At 42.8% G+C, this 26561-nt stretch overlaps 1 protein-coding gene across 3 annotated transcripts in view; it reads right to left on the bottom strand.

Annotated features, from left to right (window-relative positions):
- LCOR (ligand dependent nuclear receptor corepressor) overlaps nt 1-23064 on the bottom strand; it is a 54184-nt gene extending 31120 nt beyond the window's left edge. For 2 of the 3 annotated variants that reach the window (XM_054831337.1, XM_054831339.1), the window contains exons 1-2: nt 22941-23064; nt 5237-5329 (exon numbers count right to left, since the gene is read on the bottom strand). In XM_054831337.1, the coding sequence (XP_054687312.1) occupies nt 5237-5238 (2 nt within the window). In that variant the 5' untranslated portion in view covers nt 5239-5329; nt 22941-23064. Of the gene's footprint in view, nt 1-5236; nt 5330-22936 lie in introns of all 3 variants that reach the window. The other variant, XM_054831338.1, reaches the window with a different exon arrangement.
- Between the last annotated feature and the right edge of the window lie 3497 nt (nt 23065-26561).

Below are 26561 nucleotides of genomic sequence, written 5' to 3'. Positions count from 1 at the left end.
CAAGAGATACATATTGGCATGATGCAGAAGCACATTAGAGGTGTGGGTTAAACTGGCTGAGATATTAGCTATATTTCATACTCCGTAGCAGTCTTATTTGTGAGGGTTGCCTTCCCCTAGCAACTCAGTCCTGCCCCACACCACACTGTCTGCAACCCAGCCACCTACTGAAACCAGACTAGCTGAAACAATTCAGCTAAAAAACAGCCCAGAAAGGGTAGGCACAAGCTGCTGAATCCATTTAGACAAGGACTGCTGGCAGAAAAAGCATTTACCAAACCACAGCTTTGATCTAGCAAACTCTTGGAGTGTGACTCAGTTTCACCTCCTTTATCACGGGAGATCAGTTATATCACCAGTCATTACTGAATTAACTCAATACATTATTCTCCTATTTTTGGATCTCGCATTATAAATACCCCTTTCACCACGTCTACAGAGATTTTCAAATCTATACAGGAGTCTGCAAAGGGGAATGAAAATGTGATTCTACTTTGGAAACTAAGTATAGTTATATGACCCATCATTGAAAATCTGATGATCTTAAATAAATAGCATAGACCTATGAAAGGTTATTGCACGTTTCTTAGTTGAGAGGTGAATATACTGAGCTTACCTGTAAGGTAAAAACTGCCAAGAGTCTTTTTACTCTGTTATTTCCAATTGTAAAAGTCTGTCTGATGTTAAATAAGCCTCCGTCATAAGCCATTACGTAATTGCCCCAATGAAGAGAATGCCTTCTGACTCCAGCTAGCTAACAGCATCCTGAAAAATCTTATGGCATGCAAAGACACACCACTTAATAAAGTCGAGTGATTATTTCACCAAAACACCCATGAGCATACCTAAATTCTGATTAAGAAACTAACAGAAGAAAAGAAGAATCTAGATCACAGAAAGAAAGCTGAATCATGACTACTGTGAATATGAAACACACGATGTTTTCAGAAGGCTTCCCAGAAACTCTGGAAAAGTATCCTCAGCCTTTTTAGATGGAATGTTTGGTCCTATCTCAACAGAAAGGATGATCTAGGTGAAATCAGTGGGTGATACAGACAGCTACACAAAAATAGAAGGGTAACTGAAAGCAGGGCAGGGGACAAAAGTTATCCACCTTAAATAACTTCCCCCTCCCCTCCCCAAACCAAAGCTCAGCACACAGAGAGAAATATCTTAACACTGAAAGAGACGAGCACAGAATTCATACTAGCTACAGAGCAAATTATAGTGACTGTCATCACTGAAATCACATTATATATATATATATAACTTCAAGTGGGGCATTCGTGAGTCTACAACACAAGGTGCAAAGGGAGCACAGCTAAGCCTAAGCCCCCTCCAGCTTTATGGGTGTTTGCATGACAATAGTATCAAGACCACAATGGTACAAAGTAAGCACATGATAACTCTTGCATTCAGCACAGAAGATATAGCTGTATTACTATTGTTACTTTTGTGCCAACAGAACTATATACTAGCAGAAACATTCTTAGCTATTCTTCATTCTCACTTGGATTATGCCTATGCACTAAGGAAGCTGCAAGGCCTAATATTCCTCTGGAAACAGAGAAGCATAAGCACAGCTGCTGACAACTTTGTAACACAGGATTATAGCAGCAAAACAATTTGGTGCTGAAATAAGTTGTGGGAATTGAAATTGCCAACAAAAAAACCCACTACACACAAATGCAAGAAACTTGCAGTAAACAGCTATAAGATAGCTTGACCTTTGGGGTTTAGTGGAAATTTTCCCAAAGAGCGACTGATAAACCTCTCTCTCAATTCTGATGTCATGTAATGTTTGCCATCATTTTATGTAACAACTGTTTGAATCTTAGTAACAGGTAGACATCATCAATTCCATAAACTACGTCTGCAGATGTACTACCCAGGAGAGACACACAGTTTCTTTAGGGTATTTTGTGTCCAACTACAACCGAGGTTACACTGAGCTTTTCTTTTTCCTCCTTGACAGCAACACCGGACAGAAGAAAGGCTGCTTACCATCAGGCATTTCTAGTCACACTCTTCCCTTTTCACTGGCAATACAAACTGTACAGGTGCATACAGAAGACAATGAAAAAATAATCATTTTTGCTGGCATCATTTCTAGACAGGAACAATTTTCCAGTTATGTCAGCAGGAACAAGCGGCAGGACCAGGGACAGCTTAGACAGCAACACTGCTGAAATTAAGACCTGTTTCACTTCCTCGATCACTCTCTCAAATTGCCTTTCCCTTATTCAGATTTGAGACGGGCATCTGAAGTTGGTACTGGATCAGAGCTGAAGATCATAGAAAAAAACCTTGGGATTTGGTTGATGCAAAAGTCACATGATAGAGATTACATCTTTTACAATGGCCATTCAGGATTTCACAGTTATGCCCAAGTATCTTTTCTGGGTAGCTACAGTGAATTTGGTGTCTACCAGTATATTTAATGACTTACATTGCACATAACTGAGATATACACACAGTAATTTCAGCTCCTATCATCAGCTTTAAGTCCTCCTCAAGCCAAGCAGTTCTGTGCAGCTTTTTTGACACTGCCCAGTCTTCTCTATCTCATTTACTCCAGACTTTCTAGGATTCCTGAAGCACAGCACGTTATCGGCCTTTCATAATTAAGGAAGCCAAACATTTAATTCACTGTACTTCGGTTGAGGCCACCCTATTCCCTCACAACTTTTGTTTTCAGTCTAGTTCGAGTTCTTTGCTTGAAAACAGCACATGTGATCTGAAGTTGAGAGAAGACAGCAGTCCTGCACTTTCTGCACACCAAGTTTCTCAGTGTTGTTGAATTACAGCAGAATCTCAGAATATGCTCAGTTAATCAAATTACAGGTTTCTAGTCAAGAACATCAAACTGTTAAGACAAACATCTGGAGGTCAGCCTTCTAGAACAGCCAGCCTTGCTCCAATTTTACAGTTGGTACCTCAATAAAAAGGTCTTAGCAGACATGTTACTGCCTCAGGCCTGTTCAAAGAATGAAGTCCCTGTTTAGGATGCTCAGCAGATCTAAACCAATTCCTTTGGTGCTAAGTGAAGAATCACTAGGGGAACGCTCAGCCTTCTAAGAAACTGCCTACCACGGGTCCTTGGTTCAAAATCTGAGTTAAATTTTCCAGGTCATCTACACACAGACCTTCTCAAGGTTGGCATTCCACACTAAGTCATATGGCTAAAGTTATTGAAGACTGAAGTATCTGAAACAACCTCTATATGAAGAAACAACAGAAACACTTCATAGTTTTGAGTGCTGCTTTGCTAGAAAAGCTTCAGCTTTAAGATGAGAGTCACTGTCCATTTATATCCAAAACAGCTGATTTTCTAACTTCTGAACAGTCCTTTCAGAGTGGAATATCAGAAATGCATTTTCTAATCCACGGCTAGGAACTGCCAGCAGTACAAACATATAAACAGTGATGGGATTTGATACAAACTGTGCTTCTGCAGGCTACATGCTAATCATCTGATCCTAAGGGATTAAAAGCCTAGAGTAGCACTAACAGATATTCAAAGTTACAAAACAAGGTAATGTCTATGACACTTTGTAAATATCTTGCCTTGAGGTCATTTTTTCCATACAGAATTCTTCATATATAAGTTTCTCCAAAAGAAAAAGAATATCATGCACATATAATGAACAAAGTATGGCATAAAGCGTGAACAATAAATTGCTGAAGACAGCATGTGCAAGAAGCATTAAAAAAAAATTTTCATGTACATGCCTTGTTACCCACTAATGTCAATTTTATACCTTAAAACCTCTGAAGGTTATTTTAGATATAGCCGACCTCTTTTAAAAGTGTTCTTTGACACCAGAAACATTTCCAGGCTTGAGGAATTAGACTTCTAGAACGCACTGTGCTTCAGCAGATTTCATAAAATAAATAATAGTACTCAATGAGTCTCAAATTCCCTTGAAAAGCTTGTAAGCAACCATAACAAACTTGCTTTTCTATAAAACCACAGGAATAACAACAGAAGGGGTGAGAGAAGGAAGCGGTCACTAAAACAAAATGCAGCAGGATACTAGAACAAGTGTTGCAAAACACTGCACTTTCCTACCACTCGTTCTTCTGAGAACATCTGTCAAAGCAGCCAAGCCAAAGAAAAACTGCAATCTTACCTAAATGTACTGCCCATGTACAGAGCTGGACAGTACCAATGAAAATCCAAGCAGAGAAACTATAAACAATTACTTAAAAATGTTAGCCAAGAAGATCGGCAGCAGTTTTAACAAAAGAAATTCGAAGCACATGAAGAGAATGCTCCTTTCAATCACAAGGGGCAAAGAACAGAAGTGCACTGGACAGCTAAGGCTGCAGAGGAACCTGCAAAATCCACAGCTACGCAATGAACATTGCCATCAGCCTCAAATTCACTTCAGTAATTTAAATATTTGCTTATAGTAGCGTTTCAATAAGTAATTCAATTAAATATACTAGTAGTTTTATACATGAGACACTCCAAGAGGTGGCAGAGTCAAAAATACATTTTTTTAAAATAGCACATTAGTTTAATGCTGACTTCTTTATCTTTGAACTGCTAATTACTGCCAGACAATCATTTATATAACAGAAAACATGCAATATCTCATTTTACAATAACTACACAATCACAAAACACTTTTTAAAGGAAGCTGCATTATCAAATCTGCAAAAATAATTTAGCACAGGGTTTACTCTTCCAGACAATTGGTTCCTTACAAGTACCAGAATAATGTGACCTGCGATGCAGGGATTCAAAAAAACTTCAGGGTGTAATTTTATTTTTTTGTTAACACTTATTTGATGCAGGTATTTCTATAGATATTTGACTATTTCAAGTATTTAAAAATTTCTCCTAGGACCTGTACTCATACATTCAGAAGTCTGAAGTGGTCTTTCATAAATATCTTGAACATAGTCTAAAGATTTTATATGTTCTTGGATTAATCTACAGTTAATCTTATTAGACAAAGAGCCAAGATTTTCAAGAATGAGTGCTAAAGCTGTAACACTAAATAAGCCTGGCTCGTTTAAAAAGCAACCCTGAAAGTCTTCCTACTCCTGCACCCATTTTAAAGTCACCAATAAGCACTAGTCAGACTGCAGAAAAACTGTTTCTACCAGCAGGCTTCTGAATATGCATAATGCCAATAAAGCTAATTACATTTCAAAAAATAATAATCTATGTGCAATTAAGACACTGGCAACATTTTAATGCAAAAAATTGTTTAAATATACTAACATCCTAGTCTTGGGATATCCAGTCAAGCTACGCAAAGAGATGTGTTTGTCCCTTGCATACTCCCAAATGTGGAAGTAGGATCAGAAACTGGATCTGGAAGAAAGGGTAAACAGCATGTTAGTTAAATTCACAGAGGATACTATGTTCGGAGATGTTGCAAACATTAGTGAAGACAAATACATGAATGACCTAGAGAGAAAATAAAATTAGTTTGGAAACAAAAACTCATGAAAAATAACTTCAAACATTCAATGTAGAGGAAACATGAGGATAGGGCAAGTAAAATGAAAGAAACCTACATATAGCAACAGTGGACAGTCAGCTGAATATTTGCATTGAAAAACAGTTTGGAGTTGCAGAGGCATCAAACAGAGCAGAGAAATTAAAGTTCTTTCTACAGTCTTTGAGCCAGTAACAATAGCCATCTCCTTGCACAATTGCCAGGGACTGAAAAATTCCCCTTCACTCCCAGCAAGTGGAAAGCTCTTCTCAATGGCAAATCAAGTTCTGCAGGAGGTAGGGTTTAATTTTTTTTAAGCAAAGTTAACATACGGTTAGCATAAGCCTACGCAGCAGGTTCTTCCAGTACTTCTGCTGCTTGTGGCTTTGTGCAGAACAGGAGGAAGCGAACAAAACGAATCCATTTTTACAGGTGCAACTCAACCTTGTATTGTTCCGATTTATTCATGTGGTCCTTGAGAATAGAAACCAAAACAGCTAGTTCAACTACTAAAAAAAAGGAAAAGAAAAGAAAAAAGTGGAAAAAAAATAAAACCCCTTACCCTTTATTTTTGCCTTAAAGTTACTTTCCTGAGAATGACATCCACTCATCCATCACGGTAGATGTCTGCACTATCCAGCTTTAAAGACAAAGGCAACAGGAGGAAAGAACTGACTCTACCTTTAGAAAGGCTACAAGAGGATTCCCACCCCCAGCAGCCACATAAATATAAATGCAGAAGTTCAAGTAACCAGCACACATCTCCAAGGATTGTCAAGCTTTTGTCCTTCAGAAAGGCTTCCAGGCACAAACTAACCACCATTTATTCTGCTTCATCCCCAAATTAACAGAACAGGCTAATTTCACAGGATTTGTTACTCTCAATAACAAGGCTTCAGTGAGGCAACTATATAGATGCTTTATACTCAGGGCAGTCCACAGATCAAAAAGGAAAGTAAAAAACCACAAAAAAAATCTTGTAGTAGAAGCCATCTTTCTGCTGAATCTTAGGACAACCTCCAGCATGGAGGCTTCAGTTTATGCATATCATCATCACATGAAAACAGGAGACTGAAGGTTTTCCCTCCTCTTGACAACCGCTAAGCTACGTGATTTCTGAAATAAGTCATCCTATGAACATCTACAGCTTCTGCTTGTGGTGTGATGGCAAGAACAAAGAAACAGTTCCTACCAGTCTGCCTCATCTTTGACAGAGCATGGTTAGTCCTGCATATTTCAGTGGAGATTCAAATGACAGATTCCCAGGCATCCCTCACGCCAAAGGCACATGAAACACAGCTTTTAAGGGTGTTCTAGTACCACTTGAAAGTAGTTCAAACTATAGGGCCAGCACAGAACTGAGAACCACATCATCTCATGGAAGAACTCAATGTATTTTAGGAAGGTGTGAGGCTTTGGACACGGCAAAAATTATCTTTGCTTTTTTGCACCAGGGGACATTGGCAAACTATCTATGTAATCTTTTGCCCCTTTTGAAAGATTAGTGCTAGCATGAGGCAAAACTTGTGGAGGCAACCTCCAATCAAGGCCACGGATTCAAAGCACAGTCTCACGAGCATATTCTTCAGCAGTAATAGCAGGTTTTGCAGCCCTTCCCTTCTCTGCTCCATCACTCATTCCTACCCCTGCACTCCATCAGCTACGCTAGTGCGAGTTCACATGACCACATAAGGGACAGGACAAACTATTTGTGACCACCTTTTTTTTAAAAAAAAAAAAAAAAAAAAAAAAAAGGAAGTAACTTCTGCAAGTTCACCTTGCATAAAAATGGCTGTTGAGGATTAAGACAAAGTTTTAACTAGCCCAGAATCCCAGTTCCAATAAGGGTAAAGTGTAAGTGGCCACACAAGGGGTTGCCTTAAACAATGCCATCACGAAAAGCATGCCCAGCAAATCCCAGAGTACATCTGCTTAGGAACCAGAAGTGTAGCTACTGCTTAGGAGACTGTTCAAGAACAGAACACGCACTTACTCTAATTTGTTAAATGTATAACTGTCTTGGACTCCTTGTAAACGAAAAGCACAGGAGATGTGCATTACAGCGAAGATGCTGGACAATCAAGGCCTATTAGAACAGAAAGAAGCTGGAGTCAACAATACTATGTGCTGCACAGGCTTTTGCACAGTGTGCAGCTGAGAACAGACAAGACACACAGGAGCAGCCCAGATCCGTGCTCCTGCAGGAGAGGCCACCACACAGATGACAAAGCTCCAATGGAAGGGAAAGATCTACTGCTGAATGAGCAAATAGATGTGTTCTGGGAATGGTTCTTACTCTAGTTCTCTCTCCCAAATACTGTGCTGGTCTGACATAGCATTGTTGCACTCCTTGGTCAACTGTCAGAGTTGCTGGCTGACAAACTTCAGCAGATGAATTCAGCAAAAGTGCTGAGCTGCCCTTAGCTCTACCTGGTTTTTTTGCCCTGGTGACTCCTGTTTGGAAGCAAGCCGTGTGACAACTTTCAACCTTGTGTAAAGGCAAAATCCCTAAACCAGTAGCCGTGATGAATATACATCCTGACTGGCTGACAACATAGAAAGCCCAGTCCAAACCTGCCCAACTCATACATCTTGTGATCAACTCATGGATCCTCTGTGATAGGGATTATTTCTCAGTAAAAAGTGAAGATACTGAACTACAACAAGAATGCTTTGCAGGGTCTGGTGTCATGAGGGGTCAGCTATCCTCAGGAGGTTCCTATGGCTAGAAATCTACTCCAACATCTGGGAGAACACTGCCCCTAAACAAGCTGTTTCAGCACTGGCCCATCTCTCCAATTGGCATCATAAACCTAAAGGTGTAGGGTACCCTTGCAGGGATTGTTGTCATTTCCTTAAAGCCCAAACATGCAGATCACTCAAACGGGTAAACAGTAAACCCTTCCTTTAGGCTAACATTCACAAGTGTACTGACTCTAATCCAAAAGGAGAAGAATCAATATTACTATTATGCTGCAGGAACCAGAACCAAGAAATACCTATGACAACCACTACTAAGGGATATAAAGATAGATTTGTAGTTTTGATCTCTGGAAACCACCTTTTGCTGACAGCAACTAGTGGTGATCCTAATGTCTCCATTACAGCATCAGTTTATCTGTAATTTTCTGATAATTTTGTGAAGAACACACACATTGGATAAAAGATTTTTATTTACTCAGTGGAAACATACTGTAACTCGAGGCACATTGACTAGGAAGGCAGCGTCAAGAGCAGAATGAGGCTTGACTGACTCAAGTGCTTTAAAGAAGGGAAAAAAATTAAACAGCAGTAAAATGCGTGCACATGTAAAATGTATGATTTTAAAATACACTGTGTAAATTGTTAGTTACGAGAAGCAGAATAAGACGACTCAAAATTCCACAACTCACTTATCTCAAGTTACTAGAAGACAGATTACTGAAAACTGAAGGTTACTGTAGACAGGGAAGTCCACTCTGCAGCATGTCTTCAATGTTTTGAAGCTACAATTACTGATCACCTGGCACTTTAATCCATGATAAATCCACCTCTTCACTGGAAGGGCTGATCCCACTCATCCTCCCCACCCCCCCAGATGCTCACTCATCCTGCATTTGCACGGTAACAGGACAAGAAGGTTCAGGGATCAGTTCCCTGATCCAACCCACCACGCAGCCACACAAAGTGAGGGCACCAGCACAAAGGGGGTGGTATGATTACCCTTCTCTGCAGCATTTTAAATCTTCACTAGATTAAAAACTACTGTGTAACCATGAACTGTGTTTTTACAAGAAAATTCACTTCGACTGCTATGCACCCCTTGGATATGTATTCTGTTTTCCTGTGGTGGAACCAAGACCTTTCCTGAAGGATCTTCTATATTGGCCAGTATTAAACAACTGTTCTCTCCCATACCGCTCATTTAGGTTAAATGGTGTAAAATTGTGATTTCCCAGAAATTACCATCAGAGTTACTGCCCAAACCTGTACCTATTACAAATGCAACACAAATTCGCACAATTTGGCAAGGTCTGTAGGTAGACTTGCAGTTTCTTCAAAGTCAGGGCAAACTGCTTTATTACAGTTGCTCCAGCATAACCTCTCCTTTATTTAAAAGGGAAAAAACATCTATGGAATGTTTCCTGTAGCATCTTCTACACGCATTAGACATCAAGTTTAAGATATATAAACTATAATCAATGTTTGAATATTTTCCACTAAAATAGTGGTTTTGCACAGAGAATAATTTCATATCTCTTTAGAAATTGTAATCCTTACAAACTTGCTTACATTACTGTGATGCAATACAGTTAAAAAAATAGATAGCATAATGTTTAACTTTATTCTGGAAAAAGAATAACTCATGGCTCAAAAGCCAACAGTGGTTCTATTAAATATTCTTGAGGACCATTTTCTCACGTTGATTTCCTTAAAAGAAAGGTTCTCCGGTGAATCCATCTAGGGAAATCTCTATGCTGTCCTAACCCTTAACTCATTAATTTAAAGCAATAAGCTTTTAGAATAGCTTTTTCCAAGTAACTTCTATTTGGTTTTCTAAGCTTAAAAACAAAACAAAAAAAACCCCAAATCACAGAACCTGCCTGCCTTCTCCCACCAGTCTCTCCCTAAACACTATCCCCCAAGTTTCACGCTAGAACTTTAATATGCAAAGGCTTCAAAAGAATATATTTTTTTGCTCTCTCATGGGAAGATGACAGGTACTTACCCAAAACTGTTTTTCACCTAGAATAGAAAATATTTTTTCCATTTCCCAAAAATGCTTTGAGATGTATTTGGAAGACTATCAAGAGTATAGACTGTCGTTCCAGTACCTTAAAACTAAATAGCCATGATTTCTCATCAGACAGGTCTCTTAGTTATGCTTATCCCCACCCCATCAGAAAACAAACAAAAAAAACACCACCCCACACCCCCAAAAAATCCCCAAACAAAAAACCCAACCACCACACCACTAGAGACATCTATTTAAGACTATATTTTTATGCAAAATGTCTCATTGCTCTGGTTGACCTGGATTTCACAGAAATCTCTCTCAACTAAACTATACCATTTAGAATAGCACCTACAGCCAGCTTAATCCAAAGGCAGAACAACAAAAACTTTTAAATTTTTTTAGATGCACCTTTACATTCTATCAGTAGATTCAAACAAGGCAAGTAATTATACGGCTACTATACAGTTTATCATCTCCTTTTCTAAAAAGCATTCTTTGTGAAGACTTCATTTACGCTAAATCTGGAGTTTCAAAAGAGACCTAGTTTTAGAGATATATTCATTTTCCTTCACTGGTTCCGAGAGGAAAGACTCCTGGGATATTTCAAGGCTATGATGTCCTGTTAGCTCATAGTCAGCTCTATCTTGTCTACCTCCCCTCAGACTGAGCTAACAGGGAGGAGTCACCTGAGTAAAAGAATGCATTACCAAGGAGATTGAAAGCCTAGGGAAAAGTATTTTCCATATCATTTTAAAAATGAGAGTAAGCTTAGACCTTCTGTGAGGCCACCTGAAGCGAAAGATCATACTCCCAAGACCATCTGACTCATTCAGCTTTAGCCCCTAACCCCACACTGAGCGTGGACTGACAGCAGAGAGTGAGCTAGTTATTGCACTAACAGCCGAAGCCCATTTGCACACTGGCTGCCATGCTAACAGAGAGAAGGAATTTGTCCACAGGAATGCCTCACTTGTCACACCTAACCACCAGCTGCTCCAGCAGGCACCAGTGCCTTTTCACAACCACTGCAAATTGACAGTTTGTAGTTCAGAGGCACAGGGACACCACTTGTGCAGATTCCTCCACATACCCACATCCATGGTTTTCATTTCGGCCCATTCACAGCTAAGGTCCCATGCACCCTACTTTGCCTAACCTAGGACCTCTCACTAAAGCCAAGGCTTATCAAACCTTGACTTCAAGACCCAGCTTACAAACAGACCCTGATATAGCTGCACTGGCAAAACTATGGGGCAGCAAATCAGCATTCAGAGCAAGAATTTTTTTTTTTTTAAAGAAAGTTTTGTCACTACCTACAGAACCTCGAAACTATGCAATAAATTCAGCACTCTCAACCCTGCAAATATGCCAGTACAAACCAGCTCTGAAATTAGCTCTGTCTGCTGCTTACAGTCAGAATCATGAAAACCCTCCTAGACAGCACCATAGTATGCTGAGAGCAAAGATCTATCTGCCTTAGAGATGAGATCAGAGAATCACTTGTCTCTTTCCCCAAACTGAATATGAAAGAACCATTCCTCTTCCCTTACAGCAATGGAAAGCTCTCCAAGTTCCAGATACTAGAAGAAGGACAGAGAGGAAAGAACATCAAATGGGACTGAGGGTTAGGATACTGAAATGCCCACGAGCATGACAAGCAGAAGGTGCTGGTTTCTTGGGAACTAGTGTTTTTGCATAGACTTTTTTTTTAAAGTAGGTTTAGTAGTTTTAGTCCTGAAGGAAAAAAGTTTCCAAAAATAACTGCTTACTTTCTGAAGTTTGTGAGGTGTCATCACAAATGCATTTAGCTGCTAAAGTTCATCAACATGCCAGTAAGTAGACCAAAGCAGCTGTGATTGACTTCTCCCTACATGCATTCCCCAACACCATCTCCCATGATATTTAAAGCTGCATAAGGCATTTCCTATCCTAGGGGCAGGAGCAGTCCTTGGGCTACAAGGCTTGAGAAAATGTAAAGCCCTATCTGCTGTTCTTATTTGGAGCACAGAATTCAGTTCAAAGTACAAGCAGCAGGAAGATACAAATTCAAGATTAGTCACAGGCAAACAGATGATTTAGGAACAAGAACCAATCTGTTTGTTATAGGCAAGGAGTGCAGCCTCCACGGCAAAGGAGGCTACAGTTCCGCAACATCTTTAACTTATGAAGTCAATTTTTAATCTGATTTGAAACTGAGTAACTTGTTGAGTAGAATAACCTCTGAACTCTATATTCAATTTTGTACTGTTGGCGCGCTCAGTCTGTGACCTCAGCTAGGGTTCTAGTAAAACAGAGTGAGCTGGAAGAGTGTTCAGGATGGAGACTATTTAGGCTTTGATATCCACAACAGCAGCCCACCTAGGGACTACCAAACAGCTTAGTGTCCGTTCCATACTTTAAATACCTTCTAGGCATTAAAATAAATAAAACCATGTCCTCTTGAGACCAGAAGGGAGATTTACCTGTTGCTTCAGGGTACCTGCCAATGCACAGCACAGAGACTACATCAGTTTACACTCAAGCCTGTGTATTCAAAGTTCCCTTCACCACCATGTAAGGGAGGAGCACTAATGAAATCTTTAGATCCAACACAAACTCTGTAGCAGGAGTTTGGCCTTCACAGCAAGGTTCTTGGAAGGGAAAAAACCAGAAGCCCTGAGTATAGGGAGTGTAGCACTTAAAATAGACCTACTTAACGCCACTCTAACCTTTTTCCAGAAGTTAGCTTTCAAGTTGAAGTTTTCCAGGGTTAGTCTCCTTCGTGAGATCCATTTCTTGATAAATTATGCTTTTAAATAGTTAGGTATGAGAAAAGAAAGGAAAGATAAAACTCAATCCTAATCTAATAGATGACTAAATATCAGCTCATACTCCTTAACACCTACAGCCACTTTGGAAAGGAAAAACAGCCCTTGTTTACAAATCATTTAGAGCAGTAATTTTCAAACTATGGGCTCCCAAAAAGCATAAAGACCCCACGCAATTTAAACTATTGGCAATAGGCTTGTTTTTCCACAGTTGCTTCTTGCCAACTCTAGGTTGAAAACCACTGATTTAAAAGAGCCCTGGCAAAACACAGTTTTTCTCTCAACGTGTTAGGCTTGTTCAAGAGATAAATACAGCATTCCTGCTGAATTCAGAAGATCATACACAAAATGGACCTCCACATGGCCTGTCTCAACTGAGACTGAAGCTGTTCGCTCCCAAATCACTGTGCATCTCTAAAGAAAAATTGCAGAGGCAAGTCCAAGGGATTAGATTTTGTGAAGAGTGTTCAAAAATACTCCTGTAAGATATGATAACTAGGTTCTTGTAGCATCTTACCATACAGTTCCAGATGATTACATTTTTACTACTTTGTATGAATGCATAGGATGACAAGGAAGACAGAAAAGCATAAAAACCAAGAGAAATGTGCAGGCAGTAGTGAAGCATTTAGTCAGAAATACCAAAATTAATGTTATAGTTGCTATAATTTTGTTCCCTAAGTTAGAATAACCTAAACATTCATGGGAAACGTTTCAGGGAAAAAGTTACTTTTTCACCCTCCAAGAGACTTTGACACTTCATTTTTACAAAGGCCTCGTACACCTGTCTTACACAACACATTTTGAAGTATGGATGCTCATCTAAATCTACACATAACCAACATTTCACACTTAGTTTTTCCCCTCGCACTTTTCCATCCTTCACTCAATCTTGTACTATTTTGAAAGCTAGTAAGCTACAGTACGCAGATGTACATTACCCACTGAGGTCAGTGAAACATTCCACTTCCAGTTGAATAGGAGTACAACTTTTCCAAAGGACATTTAAAACCAGCAAGAGGCACTCCCCATACTTAGCAGTGAGGTCAATTAGATCAAAAAACGATCATTGAAGCAAAAGTGCAGAAGGTTTTTTTCCAAGAGAAGTTTTCCCTGCTGCCTATTTTAGCAGTGAAGACTATCAGATGACCATTTTTTCCATAAAAAATAAGCAAGACCTTTGTGAGAAACCCCAAAAGAGAGATTATAGTATCGTTAAACTTCAGTTTCACTAATCACTTCAAAACATAAAAGGGAAAGCTAGGGATAAGGTAGCTATGCTCCTCCTTTTCTGAAGGATGTAAATGGAATACTTGCTTTAAGAAGATTGCTTTTAAGTTTTCTTAGGTCAGAAAAGAAAGTTACCTCCATGCTTTTCTATTCTCTCACTTTTGCAGGGCAAAATGGAAGTTATCAAGTGTCCACCTCTGCAAAGTTTTCTTCACGCAAAGAAATACAATGGCACATTTTCAGAAATGCATCTAGAGATTATGATAAAGCATCACCTAGAAGGCAGCTTTCATCATTTTTGCCACAATTACAAATCTTAACCGAGGAGATGACCAAACTTGAGACAAGGTTTGCTTTAACACTAGCTTATCTCCAACTCATTCACAAAAAGGACAAAATAACTGCCAAATAAGCCAAGAGCCAAGCAAGCCACTTTGCTATCAGCATTTAAACAAAACCAGTAAGGTCTAATCACAACCCATTTTGTGTATCCCAAATATTTATATATTTCTTAAGCTCAAGACTGCAGGACACGAGGCACAGGCTACGAGAGGGTTCTTCTGGCCACAAGACTCCCTGGCTGAAGCGTACAAGCACATTACTCCAACTAACCTGTGATTATCCCATGATGAAGTTTCAAAACTGACCCACATAGTGTCTGCACATTAAGCGCAGGTTCATAAGAGCTTCATGCATATGAATTGCTGCGGAGAGTTCAACAGCTGCAGAACTAGCCTGTCCTTGCAAGGCAGGAGGCTGAACTCCAAGTCTATTACACAGGTAACATAGTAAGCTGTCACCTGTAACATAAATACAGTAGCAAAGGGAACCAAACAGCACATTGCTACAGCCTAAGGACTGACACAGCTATGTGCTTAGGAGAACAGGGTGAAGAGCATTAGTATTATGCACTGGCCTGGATGTACTAGGGTGGGGAATTGCAGGCTGTGGGCTGAAACTTTCACATCCCTTTGTCAGTGCAACCAAAGAAACAAGAAATCAAGAAATGAAGAACTCTGTAGCTTGACTATCTGTTCCTCTTCCTACTCTGTCAGTTACTCCACTTTTGAAACATGACCACCACCCTAATCTAGTCACAGCAGAGGAAGGTGAAAGACCACATTAGATAGACTCATCTACACAATTCTCTCCCACTAGATATTGAAACACCTGTATGTACACAAAAAATGTTCAAAGAGAACCAGGAAATTTTTCATTAGTAAACTCAACTGAAGAGTTAAGATTGCCTGGTGGCCTCTGATGTCTTTCCACACTGCTGGATTCAGCTTCTGAAAGCTTCCTTTGTTAATGAATACTAGGCTCTTGTCCAGTCCTCTTTTCTGCCTCCCATAAAATATCATGGTCCTCAGGGCATAAGGAACATCCTTTGTCTCCCTGCAAATCTTCCCTGTGCAGCCACTTTGCTGCCGCTTCTGGAAAATGCAACAGGAGTACCATCTTTTCTCTTCTCTGTAAGAGGAGTGGAAAAAACATATGGAGACATCATCTAATAGCAATTTTACTACATAGGAAGTGGTGTCCTGCAGAAGTGTTGAAACACTATAACCTCCACTTCATCTTTCACATGCCAGCAGTGTCGATGTGTAACTTAAATATCTTACTCAGCTTTGAGAGCTGATTTTTGTCAACTCACCATAAAACAATACACAATACTACACAGCATACAAGACAAACTAAATCTGAAGTAAAAGGTAAATGACTTGAAGATGTCCAAAGAAATAACAGTACAACATTCTTCAAGAGAAAAAGAAAGAAGTTGAAGCTCTTGCTTCCCAAAAGAAGCCAAGGCCACATGGATATGTTAGAGAGAACTGAGGAACCCCAGAGGCCTGCAGAGAGATACTGGGGAGAAGTGGTGTAAAGTTGCGACTTATTAATGGAGGTACTGGATGAAGCATCCAATGTGGTAGGGACAGCAAAGTCTACAGTTCATTATCAGGGAGAGAGCATGGTGTAATCCATGGTGCTTTGAAGGATGAGGGAGAATGAAGCAGTGCTTCAATGAAGTGCTACTGTAAGTGAACACGATGCGTGTAGAAATTAGCACTTATTCAGCAAGAGACAACTTTGATTTGTGCATGAGTTGAATAGCCTCAACTCTTCATTCTCTGCCCCTCCATCCTCTGCAGATGTTGTAGCAAAAAAAAAAAAAAAAAAAGATTGTTTTCCAGTCAGGTCCAGTCAGGGAATTGATTCACCAAGCTGCCACACATAGTTGTGCCAACACAGAGGGGACTATTTAAGCCTGCTTAGACAGCACTGCTGTCAAATACAACCACAGCCTGTAGTGCAGTTACAAGACAGAAGATGCAAACTAGAAGACTCTCTGCCTTTGGAGAAGGCCATTCTGTCCTCTCCCCTTCCCTTCACCCCACAGACATGATCCCATTGAGTGCTTCAGATGAGCTCTCCTGCGCATCCCATTCCTAGCTAGGATGACTCAGGTTATTAAGCATCACCAGAAGATTAGCTGGTTTTGCAGAGCCTTCTGTCAGTTTAGTAAAAACAAGCACTACCACCCCTTTTGGCCAGAGGTAGAACCCAGATTGGCTCAGCCCATCCCATCCCATCCAATCCTGCCCTCAGAAAATCCCAAAAGTTTTGTATTTCTCAGAGAATTAAAAACATCCATCCCAGTAACCTTCGAGAAACAAAACTTCCTCCTCTTAAGAGTGAAAACATATATACATAGGAGGGTAAGGAAGAGGATTGGAAAGTACCGTGTAAAATATTGCAGTAGTGTCCCATCCCAATCCGTACGACAGGGCTACCTTTCTTTAACCCTATCAAATGCCTGGGTTTCCTCAAACCTTGCCTAACCTGACTTTTAGAAAGTATTCTCATTGTTATTTTACATTAGCCATGAAAGAACATAAGTTCTCAGAAAAAAAAAAAAAAGAAAAAAACAAAAAAACACCAAAACACATGACAGTACTTGTCTGGATGTAAGATAGCCTAAGATGGCAGAGCATTAAGCCATTTAAGTACTATGCAATAGGGATTTAGACAACTGAGCACAAGAAATGGGATTGTGTATCATCCATTCTTAATTAAAGTGCAGTTATTGTATTTCTGTACATAACAGTATTTAGATTATCATCAAGATACAGCACAAACTATCACAGATGGCTTAAAAAACATGAACAATCCTTCAGGTACTCTTTTAAAATGGTGCCATACCACAGATCTGTAAATCTGTAGTATATATATCTCAATATAAATACTACGAAGATTTTATCTAGGTGGATTTGGACTATTTCCTGCATGCACAGAATGGAATACCATAATTCATTTTGAGAAGTTCTATTAAAAGTGGATGAACTCTGAATGTCATCAGCTCTTCGTTAAAAGTCAAAAACCCCTATACTTCTTGCAGGATGAATATGTCCCAAGAAGGAAACCTCCCACCTTGCAGTGATAGTTATTAACTTCACACAAATTAAAACAGATTTTTGTTGAAATGCGAAACAAACCGAGTGATTTGGCCTAGTCTGAAGTTTCATGTTGCAACCACCATTAGAACTCAAAATAGTATAATACGAAATGATTATCAAGATTTTTTTTTAAACATGCTTTTGTTTGGTTGACATTGTCCCTGTCAGGGTAGAAGTTATTCTTCATTTGCAAATAGGGAAACAAGGGTAAATGTGAAGTGATTTATAGCGAATCCAAAGAGATATTTGAAACAGATCTAGATTCATCCCCCGCAGTTCAACTTCTACTGTTCTTCAGATGCATACTATCCTTCCATGCACATTTCAAGCAAAGCTAAATATCAAGCTGTAAATTTCAGTCCTTACAACTAAAGATTTTTATTTTTAAATGACAGCTGCTTCATTTTTTTTCCTGGCATAACTTTGTCATAAAAGGGTAATTCGCCTTCCCTGTATCCATTCTGCCAACAGGCAAAAATGTTTGCGTGTAGACCAGATCTTCTAGAACAAGTCTTCAGCTACTATACCATAAGGCTTCTGTACAGTGGATTTATATTAATAAAAGAAGCTGCAAGCTGCATCTACATTACATGCAGGTTGAAATACGGCAAATACTAGTGCTTGGACATTTGCTGGGGGCATATCTAAACCAGATACCAGTTTAGAATAGCCCTACATTTAAACTTTTACTTTAGCACTTACTTTAACTTACTTTTTACTATTATTTTTCATCAAAATCCATCTCATTTTGGAACAAAGAAATGCAATCTGCCCTTTGAACTAGAACTACGTTAAACACTCGGAGACTCAAGCCTACTTCCAAAACAATGAGATAACACAGCTAACTGTTTGGAAGCAGCAGCTAATTCATATCACATACAGACTGGAACTATACCCAAGCAATAATCAAGATAAGAAAATGTAATAAAGATTTCAGAATTATTCAACTGTTATACACCTTCTCTTGATTAATATTAGCTTCTAATACTTCCTGATGTATCATATTTCTTCCACAGGTTCCACACTTTAGTCCTAAGTATCTAAGGTCAAGGAAGACCACCACTATTCAACAAATTAGTACACAGAAACAGATCAGGTACTTAGGTTGCAGTATTTCACCAGCAATGATCATAAAAAGCCAAAAACAACAACAAAAAAAGAATTACTTCAGCTTATTTTGACAGTTTAAGAGTAAAATCAACAGCTAAGCAGCATCTCAATGAAACACTGACAGAGCTCAAGATGATTGAAAATCTCATGTGAATGTTGCAGATTTTCCCTTTAAATCATCATTTTGCTCCCAAACCTAGGATCATTGCTGAAGAGAACTAACACATTCCCTCCCTGCCCCCACCCCCTGAACACAAGCTGTAATTCAGTCAGAGAGTCTCTAAGAGTACAGCTAATATTTAACAAAGGGCCAAGCATCACCAGCTAGTAGAAATGCATGCGACCACCTCAAACTATCACTCCAGTAACCGCACAGCATTGCAATGCCATTACTGCTTGTATAAAAGGTGTCAGGAGAATTTCAGGGATCTGCGGGTTCTCTCCTCCCTCAAACTCCCCATTACTTAGCTGATCTGATCTTACCAACCATTTCCAATTCAGCAAGTGCCTGAACAGCAAGCGACTGGAGGCTGGGAGAGGGAAAAAAAAAATAAATAAAATCACCACATATATTTGTCCCTAGGTATCTGTTTTTGGCCACTGAGAAAGATGCTAACACTCAAGAACGGTACAGACGGCACATGTCAGCATCAAATAGGTATCATCTAGTGTATCATGTCTCTAGAATCAAAGTCCTACCAGGGCATCAAGACACCATGCGTCGCTCCTGCTACCCCCCTACACTGTGGTTCAACAACCCAATGCATCCCTCCCCTTCTCCACACTTCCCTCCACCTCCGGGCCACCACGGCATGCTGCTCCCCCAACTGCACCACTGCATCAACAGAACTGCTGACAGACCTGTCCCCCACCAGCTGCACCACCTCCCACCCCTGCCCCCCGCAAAAAAGGGGCTTTACATGCGTGACAAGGAAGGAAGGTTTAAGCCAGATCAGTTCCCTGAGCTACCTCCCACAAAAAGCTGTGCTGGCACAACCGAAGGTGCAACTCTGACAGCTCAAGATGATCTGTATCTCTGCTGCGTTCTCATTCTTTTCCTTTCCACCAGCTATGCATTCTCACCTCTTCCTTGTGCTAGCACTGGTATTTGCCTGACCCGACAGTGAACCAGCTGAGGGAGCTACACTAGCAGAAAATTATTTTACTCCCTCCAAAACATAATGTTTTCTGCTAGCGTAGCTCCCCTGAACTGGCTCTGTGGGCAAAGGTGGTCCTTCAGTTCTGTGGTTTTGCTCCCCCTTGAAAGCACAACCTTAGCTTGACAAACTGTCATGCAGCCACAGTCCAACAGAGTGGGCTATTGCAGACGCAAGAAACAAGAGGGAAAAGTGAATTACTTAAGCCATTTTCATTGCCAAATGCACTAGTTCAAACCACAGGCTTTATTTTTTCTGACTACCACACTGTGTGGTATTAGAATGACTTTTCAGGGAATGATGCTAACACAGAGAATCCCACACACATCAGATTTACTGTCAGAACTATGAATGGGTATTTCTGAAGTAACAAGGATTTTCCCATACTGATAGATAAATATGGGGAGGCAGAGTATTTATTACAGGAACAAATTCTTAAGAGACTTCTACAAACGGCCAAGGTGAAACAGAACGTTACATCATTTAACAGGTCAACTTCCAAACCTGAAGTTTGTTAAAACCCACTTAAAAAAACAGGAAAGGTGTTAAGATCACAGCATAATTTCAGCTGGATATCCTAGGATAGTGCAATAAATCTTTAATAATTCTATTAAAAAAATATCAAAACCAAAAAAGGTAACAACAAATTTATATGACCTAACAATTTATGTAAAATTCACACTAGGAACAGGGCAGGTCCCAAGATCTCATAAAGCTGATCAATTTGAGGTTGAAACTATTTATGACATAGTACCATCAAGATAAAAGTCACATAAGACTGTTACACTTTGGACTTTATTATTTATTTTTTTTTAAATGGTTTTGTACTTTACCTCCAAAAAATCCCAGTCAAACCTGCGCTTAACAGTGTTCATGGTTATCTTTTGTTAAACACACACAGAGGGACTTTCACAGAGTGAAATCTTTTGGAGGAACAAAACGTATATCAAATTTAAGCACGAGAAAGAGATATAGAAGGGAAAGAGGAGAAGGTAACTTCTCCAGGAGCTGGCAATTTAAATGGCTTTAGGGAAGTGGAACAGGGTGTGTATAAATGGGGGTGGCAGTAGTGTTTGTTTTAAGTTTTAGCACTAAGGGTTGCTAAGAACTTTAATAACATAGTATTTTCCTTGAGTCTGTAGATAACACAAACTTCTCTAGCTACCCAAGATCTTCCCAAAGAGCAGCATAATGAACAGACACAATTCTTGCACCTCAACCCAACACAAGATCTTCAACAGCAGCTTTGAAACTGTCTTCTTTTTTTTTTTGCCCCCTTCCACATTTACTCCTCACAGCTATCTGGTTAATCTCTGAGCACCAGGACAGCTCCGCTGGAGGACTGAAGGACCAAACGACAAAGCAGCAGGGACCGACAGGAAGACAAGATTACATGCTACAAATAGGGAGTTTAGAAAGGACTAGAACAGGTGATCCCCAGCAGCCAAGGTAAGAGGAGATGAGACAAGGAGATAGAAGTAAAACAAATCCAGTTCAAGCAGAGGTGGAAGCCAACAACGTGTTCCTAACATAGCAAAGCTAGAATCAAAATAAAACCCCATAAACTGGATCTAGAAGCATCAATAATTGCACAGAAAGAAAACCCAGCACTTCCGTGTAGAGTCTGAGTTTCTCAGCAATGCATTGCCCTTGAATTGCTTTATGCTTAGAACAAGTTAATTGCTTGCATTAATCTGGAGTTAACAAGCATCTAGCGCACACTTTTATATTACAGAAATTTAAACATTTAGATGAAGCTAAAAATATATACAGCAGCAGTTACAACTCCTGGTGTAACCAAAAATGGTGTTTCAAATCCCTGATAATGAACTAGGATGCTGAGCTAACTGACAATAAGAGGTTTAACTCTACACACAGGAACTAAAGTGAATCTGTGAATATTATTACAGATTACCTACGCTGAGCAGTCATTGGCAGATTATGGCCATATTTGCATATTTAAAAATAAAATGAGGATTTGTGCTCAATTAAAAGCAGGAGACCAAACAAGAAGAGACATACCAGCGTTCTGGTTAGAGATTTTTAAGATTACTCTGGAAGTTCACAGTCTACTGTTGTCAAACCTATTTTACTGTCTTTGCAGACACCCACCGAATTCCTGGCCTAGAGCTGGCATTTATGTGTATTTTGGGACCCGTAGAAAAGACCTCGAATTCTTGCTAGAGAAAGAGAGAAAGGCAAAATCTGTATTTTGACTGGAAAAAGTTACTCAATATGAAAGGGAGTCGGGGACCTCTTTTTCAAAACCCCGGAATACTCGATTGCAAGGAGCCTGCATAACAACAAACGCGCACAAGAGAGGAGGAGGAAAAAAAAAGGGGGGGGTGGGGGGGAAAAGAGAAAAGCAATCACACATCCTTTTAACCCCCGCGGCCCCGCTCCGGATTCACGGCGTCAATCCGGCACCCCGATCCACAACTTTCCGCCGGCCCCGCCACCGCGCTCCCCCCGTCCCCGAGCCTCCCCCCGCTGGGGCGCGGGGCGGGCGCGCCGCCGCCGGCTCCACGGCCTCCCTCCATCCCTTCGTCCCTCCCTCTCGCCTCGCCTCACGGCGGCGGGCCAGGGGCAGGCGGGCCGGGCCGGGCCGGGCCGGGCCCAGCTCGCCTCGCCTCCCGCGGCGGCGGATGGGCAGTGACAGGCGGACCGCTCCCCGCCGGCGGGCGCGGCCCCGGCCGCACCGTAAACAAGTTTGAAGGGGCCGCGGCCGGGCCGGGCGGGGAGGAGCGGGCGCGCCGCTGACAGGGGCCGCACAAAAGGGCAGGGCAGGACCCCCCTCCCGGCTCCCTCCCCGGCGAAGGGCGGGGCCCGGCCCGGCGCTGCTCGCCTCACGGCGGCCCGCGGCGGCGACGGGGGGAGGGGGGCGGGCCCGCAGGCCGCGGCGCCGCTCGCCTCACGGCCCCCCCCTCGGTGGAGCCTCCCCCCGCGGCCGCCGCCACCACCGCGGGGCCCGGCCCGGCCTCCCTGCCGCGCCGCCGTCCCTCACCTACACAGTGAATGAGCTTGTGTCGCCACGAATCGAGCTGGTGGCGGACGCCGCGCCTCTCGATGGAGCACTGCTGCCGCCCGCACGGGCTCGCCATCTTGTGGGCGGCGGGCGGGGGTGGGGGTGGGGGCGGCGGCGGGCACGGCCAGGGGGGCAGGGACGGGAAGGAAGGGCCGCGCGCCGCACCGCGCCACGCCCACCCGCCGTCAGCGCCCGCCTCGCCGCGCCACGCACGCGCCGCCGGGCCGCGCCGCGCCGCGCCCCGCCCCGCCGCCGGCCCCTTCCCGCCGCGCGCCTGCGCCCGCGCGGCCTCCTCTGCCCCCTCCCTTCCGTCCGCCACCTGCCCGCACGTGCGGCGCCACCGCCCCCCGCTGCGGGGCGCTGCGTCCCCCGCCCCTGCACACCCCCCACCCCCCGCCGCCTTCCGCCAGGGCGCGGGCAGCGCCGCCCGCCGCTGGAGCCCGGCGGTAGCGGCACCCCGGCCTGGCTGCAGGCTGCGGTCCGGCGGGGCCTGCCGCGCCTGAGGTGTCGTGCCGCGCCTGAAGGGACGTGGCAACGCTGAGGGGTCACTGCCCCTGAGGGGCTATCCTTCCCCTGAGGGTCACTGTCCCTCAGGGAACAACCCACCCCAGAAGGGTCGCTATCCTCTGAAGGGACATCCCACCCCTGAGGCAACATCCCTCCCCTGAGGGGACCACGTAGTTTCCCATCGGGAAGAGTTGAAATCTCCTCATCCACTCCTGGTGCCATTGGAAACACCAGGGCTGTTAGTGGCCGTCATGAAAGGAACGACACCACTGCAATGGCCAGGAGGCCTCCTGATAACTGGCCCCGCAGTGACGGCTCCCTGACGCAACCACCTCCTGTGTTGTAGTGGTGACCATTTACCCTTAAGCCTTACACCAGAGGAACAAAGACCTCCCTTCAGAGTGAGCTCAGGCATTGTAAGGGGGTTGATGATGTAATAACACCATTTCTGATGGCAAGCATGAGCGCATTGAGAGGCAAAGGCCAGGGGTGGTAGTGCCTGCTGCCTGTGCAGGAGGAACACATGAGCACCAGCTTTCTGCAGGCTCAGGGGATGAAAGATGAAATGCCTTACCCCAAACCCTGCCACCAGGCCAGAGATGAAACCTGGGAGTCGTGGCCTTTATTCCCCCACCCTAACCCCCGGAGCCATTGCCCTCACCTTGCCACGCCGCACACGATGAGGGAGTCTGAAAGGCAGAGAGGTCAAAGCTGGCTGTACACAGATGGGGTAGTAGGATGTCCCACATAAGATATTTCCTGTGGAGACAGAGGAGTGTTCAAGCTGTTCAGGTGCAGTCACAGCTGCAGTAAGCGGTTGTCCTGTTCAAAGAGGACAACCAAGAGGGACAGAGCAGGCTCTTGGTACATGTAGGTAGGACAGCAATAGCCTGTCTTGCAAAAGGAGACCAGGACAGCTTGGTTTGGCTAGTCCAGCAAAAGGACAGCAAAACCGAGGTGTGATTGCTCTGCCAGGGCATCAGGGAAGCTCCAGTGGGGAAAGGATGTAAATTTCAAGGAAGGGACAGAGCTGTCTGAAGCCCCATGGTAGCATAAGGACAGATTATTAACTGTTTTTTTTCTTGTGGAGAAGGTTGGAGGATGGTTCCTAACTGTAGGAGGTGGAACTTCCCAGAGCAGACAGCAACCAGAGGCAAGAAGCCTGTTTCAAGATGCGGCTTCCTTGCGAGGAGGGCAATGTGAAGCTTGTCTTCATGAGTGGAGCAGGATGGTTTAGTGACAAGGGAATCACAGTCCTGGTTTGAAAGCCATTAGTGGTGGAAAGCATGGAGAATTTCTCTGCTAGAAACAGCAGGAAAGCTCTTTGGGCACCTCTGCTCAGGAATGATCCCCTTAGCTGCACCTCACTCCAGTTGTTGGTGATATCCTGGTGTTTTTTCCACCTCTTTTCCAGTGTGATGAGCCATTAGAGTCTTCATTTCCAGAGTCCTTGTGTTGGCAGCAGGGAATCTTGCTAGACATGTCACTTGCTAGACATGTCACTTGCTAGAGCCAGTTCAAAAGCCTGTTAGGTGCTGTACTAACTACAGAAGTATTTCTTCCCTGAGGGGTAAATGATCTAAACAAAAGGATTGCAACACGAACACTCCCGACTCCAGCAGAGAACTTCTGTCTGCAGTCTGGATGGTAGCTAGAACCATCTAGCTGGACAAGCTGCTAGAGAGGCTGATGGTTGCCGACCTTGCATCTTATCAGTCCAGATACACCAGGACTAGTGCCTGCCCACTGTGGTCTTCATGAGAGCCTTCCTGCAAATTCTTTCTTGCAAGATCCATCTCTTGCTCTGATGCCCACAAAATAAACTTAGTGGTGGTGAGCTTGCTGGCAGCAGGGCTATGGGCCGTCAAACTGTTACTATATTCTTGTTTCTTTTGCACTCAGTTTGCATCCCTGCTGTGACAGGCAACTGCATCATAAGATGCCGGTCTTAAATTTATCAATCTCTACTTCAGAGCAAGTTTGGTTTTTTGCTCCCACTGACTCCTTTCAGGAGGCTGCCCCCAAATTTCCCTTCCCTAGTGGCTGCAGACCTACTCCTAACACACCAGTGGCCCTTGTTCTCCAACCCACTTACACCCAGGTGGTGCTGAAGTGATCTTTTAAGCATCTTTTCTCCCCAGTCTTCCCCTAACACAATTCTATGCACAGCCTCCATGTGGCCCTCCATTTTCTAGGGTGGACAAGATAAATTTCTGTAGTTCTCCTTCTGTGGCAGTTTGAGTATTGCCCAGATGGCATTGGCTGTCCTTCAGTGCGCCTGATCGGTTTTGAACATACTTTTCTTGAGCAAGCATGAACAGAATGAGCTATGCTTTTCCACAAAGCGTGCCTGCCCTCTGGAGAAAGTATCTTGCCTGAAAGTTGCATCCTTCAACTTTGCTTTGTGAGCCTTGGTGGCTTTAACTGTTTTGGCTGTGCCATGCAGCACTATCACCTGCCCTGTGGCTGGAGGGTAGCACTCCCATGGCAGCTAGCAGGAAGAAAGCATGCGCTGGCTGGCTCACTGTGGTTATACTATCTCTAATCTTGACCCCCAGCACTTTATTAATAGAGAGTTCCAGTTTTGTTGTTCTCTGTTCCTAGACCGATGTTTAGATAGCAAACTCTTTGACAGCCCCACGTTTCTATTCTGTGCTGGTGCAGCACCTACCAAAAAGCTTCTGATTTCTGACTGGGACACGTACAAGAATCAATTCCTTTTCCAAACCCTGCTCCCCGCTCAGGGCTAATCACAGGCTGTTAGCATGATAAATACCAACAATTTGGATTTCTTACCCACTGCCAAAGGAGAGAGGAAGAGGATGAGGAAAGCCTGAACCACAGGATCCAGGACATAAAGCAGAAAAAAGTGCTTGAGAGCTAGAGGACGGGGATGGTCGTGTAATCTAAAAAATGGTTTAATTCCACAGGCCTCCTGTGGGGAAGGGCAAACAGAGGGTCAAAGACCACTTAAAAAAGGAGCAGCAACATCAAAAAAGGGGCAGCAATGTCTGGAATTGCTAGCCAAAACTTTTCTGTTCAGAGGGATGGAGAAGAAGGATGTAAAGAACAGTAAGGCTGACCTCAGCACACCCAT

This window comes from Grus americana, chromosome 7, assembly GCF_028858705.1.
Source record: "Grus americana isolate bGruAme1 chromosome 7, bGruAme1.mat, whole genome shotgun sequence".
Classification (NCBI taxonomy): Eukaryota; Metazoa; Chordata; class Aves; order Gruiformes; family Gruidae; genus Grus; species Grus americana.
This window is presented reverse-complemented; position numbering and strand designations above follow the sequence as displayed.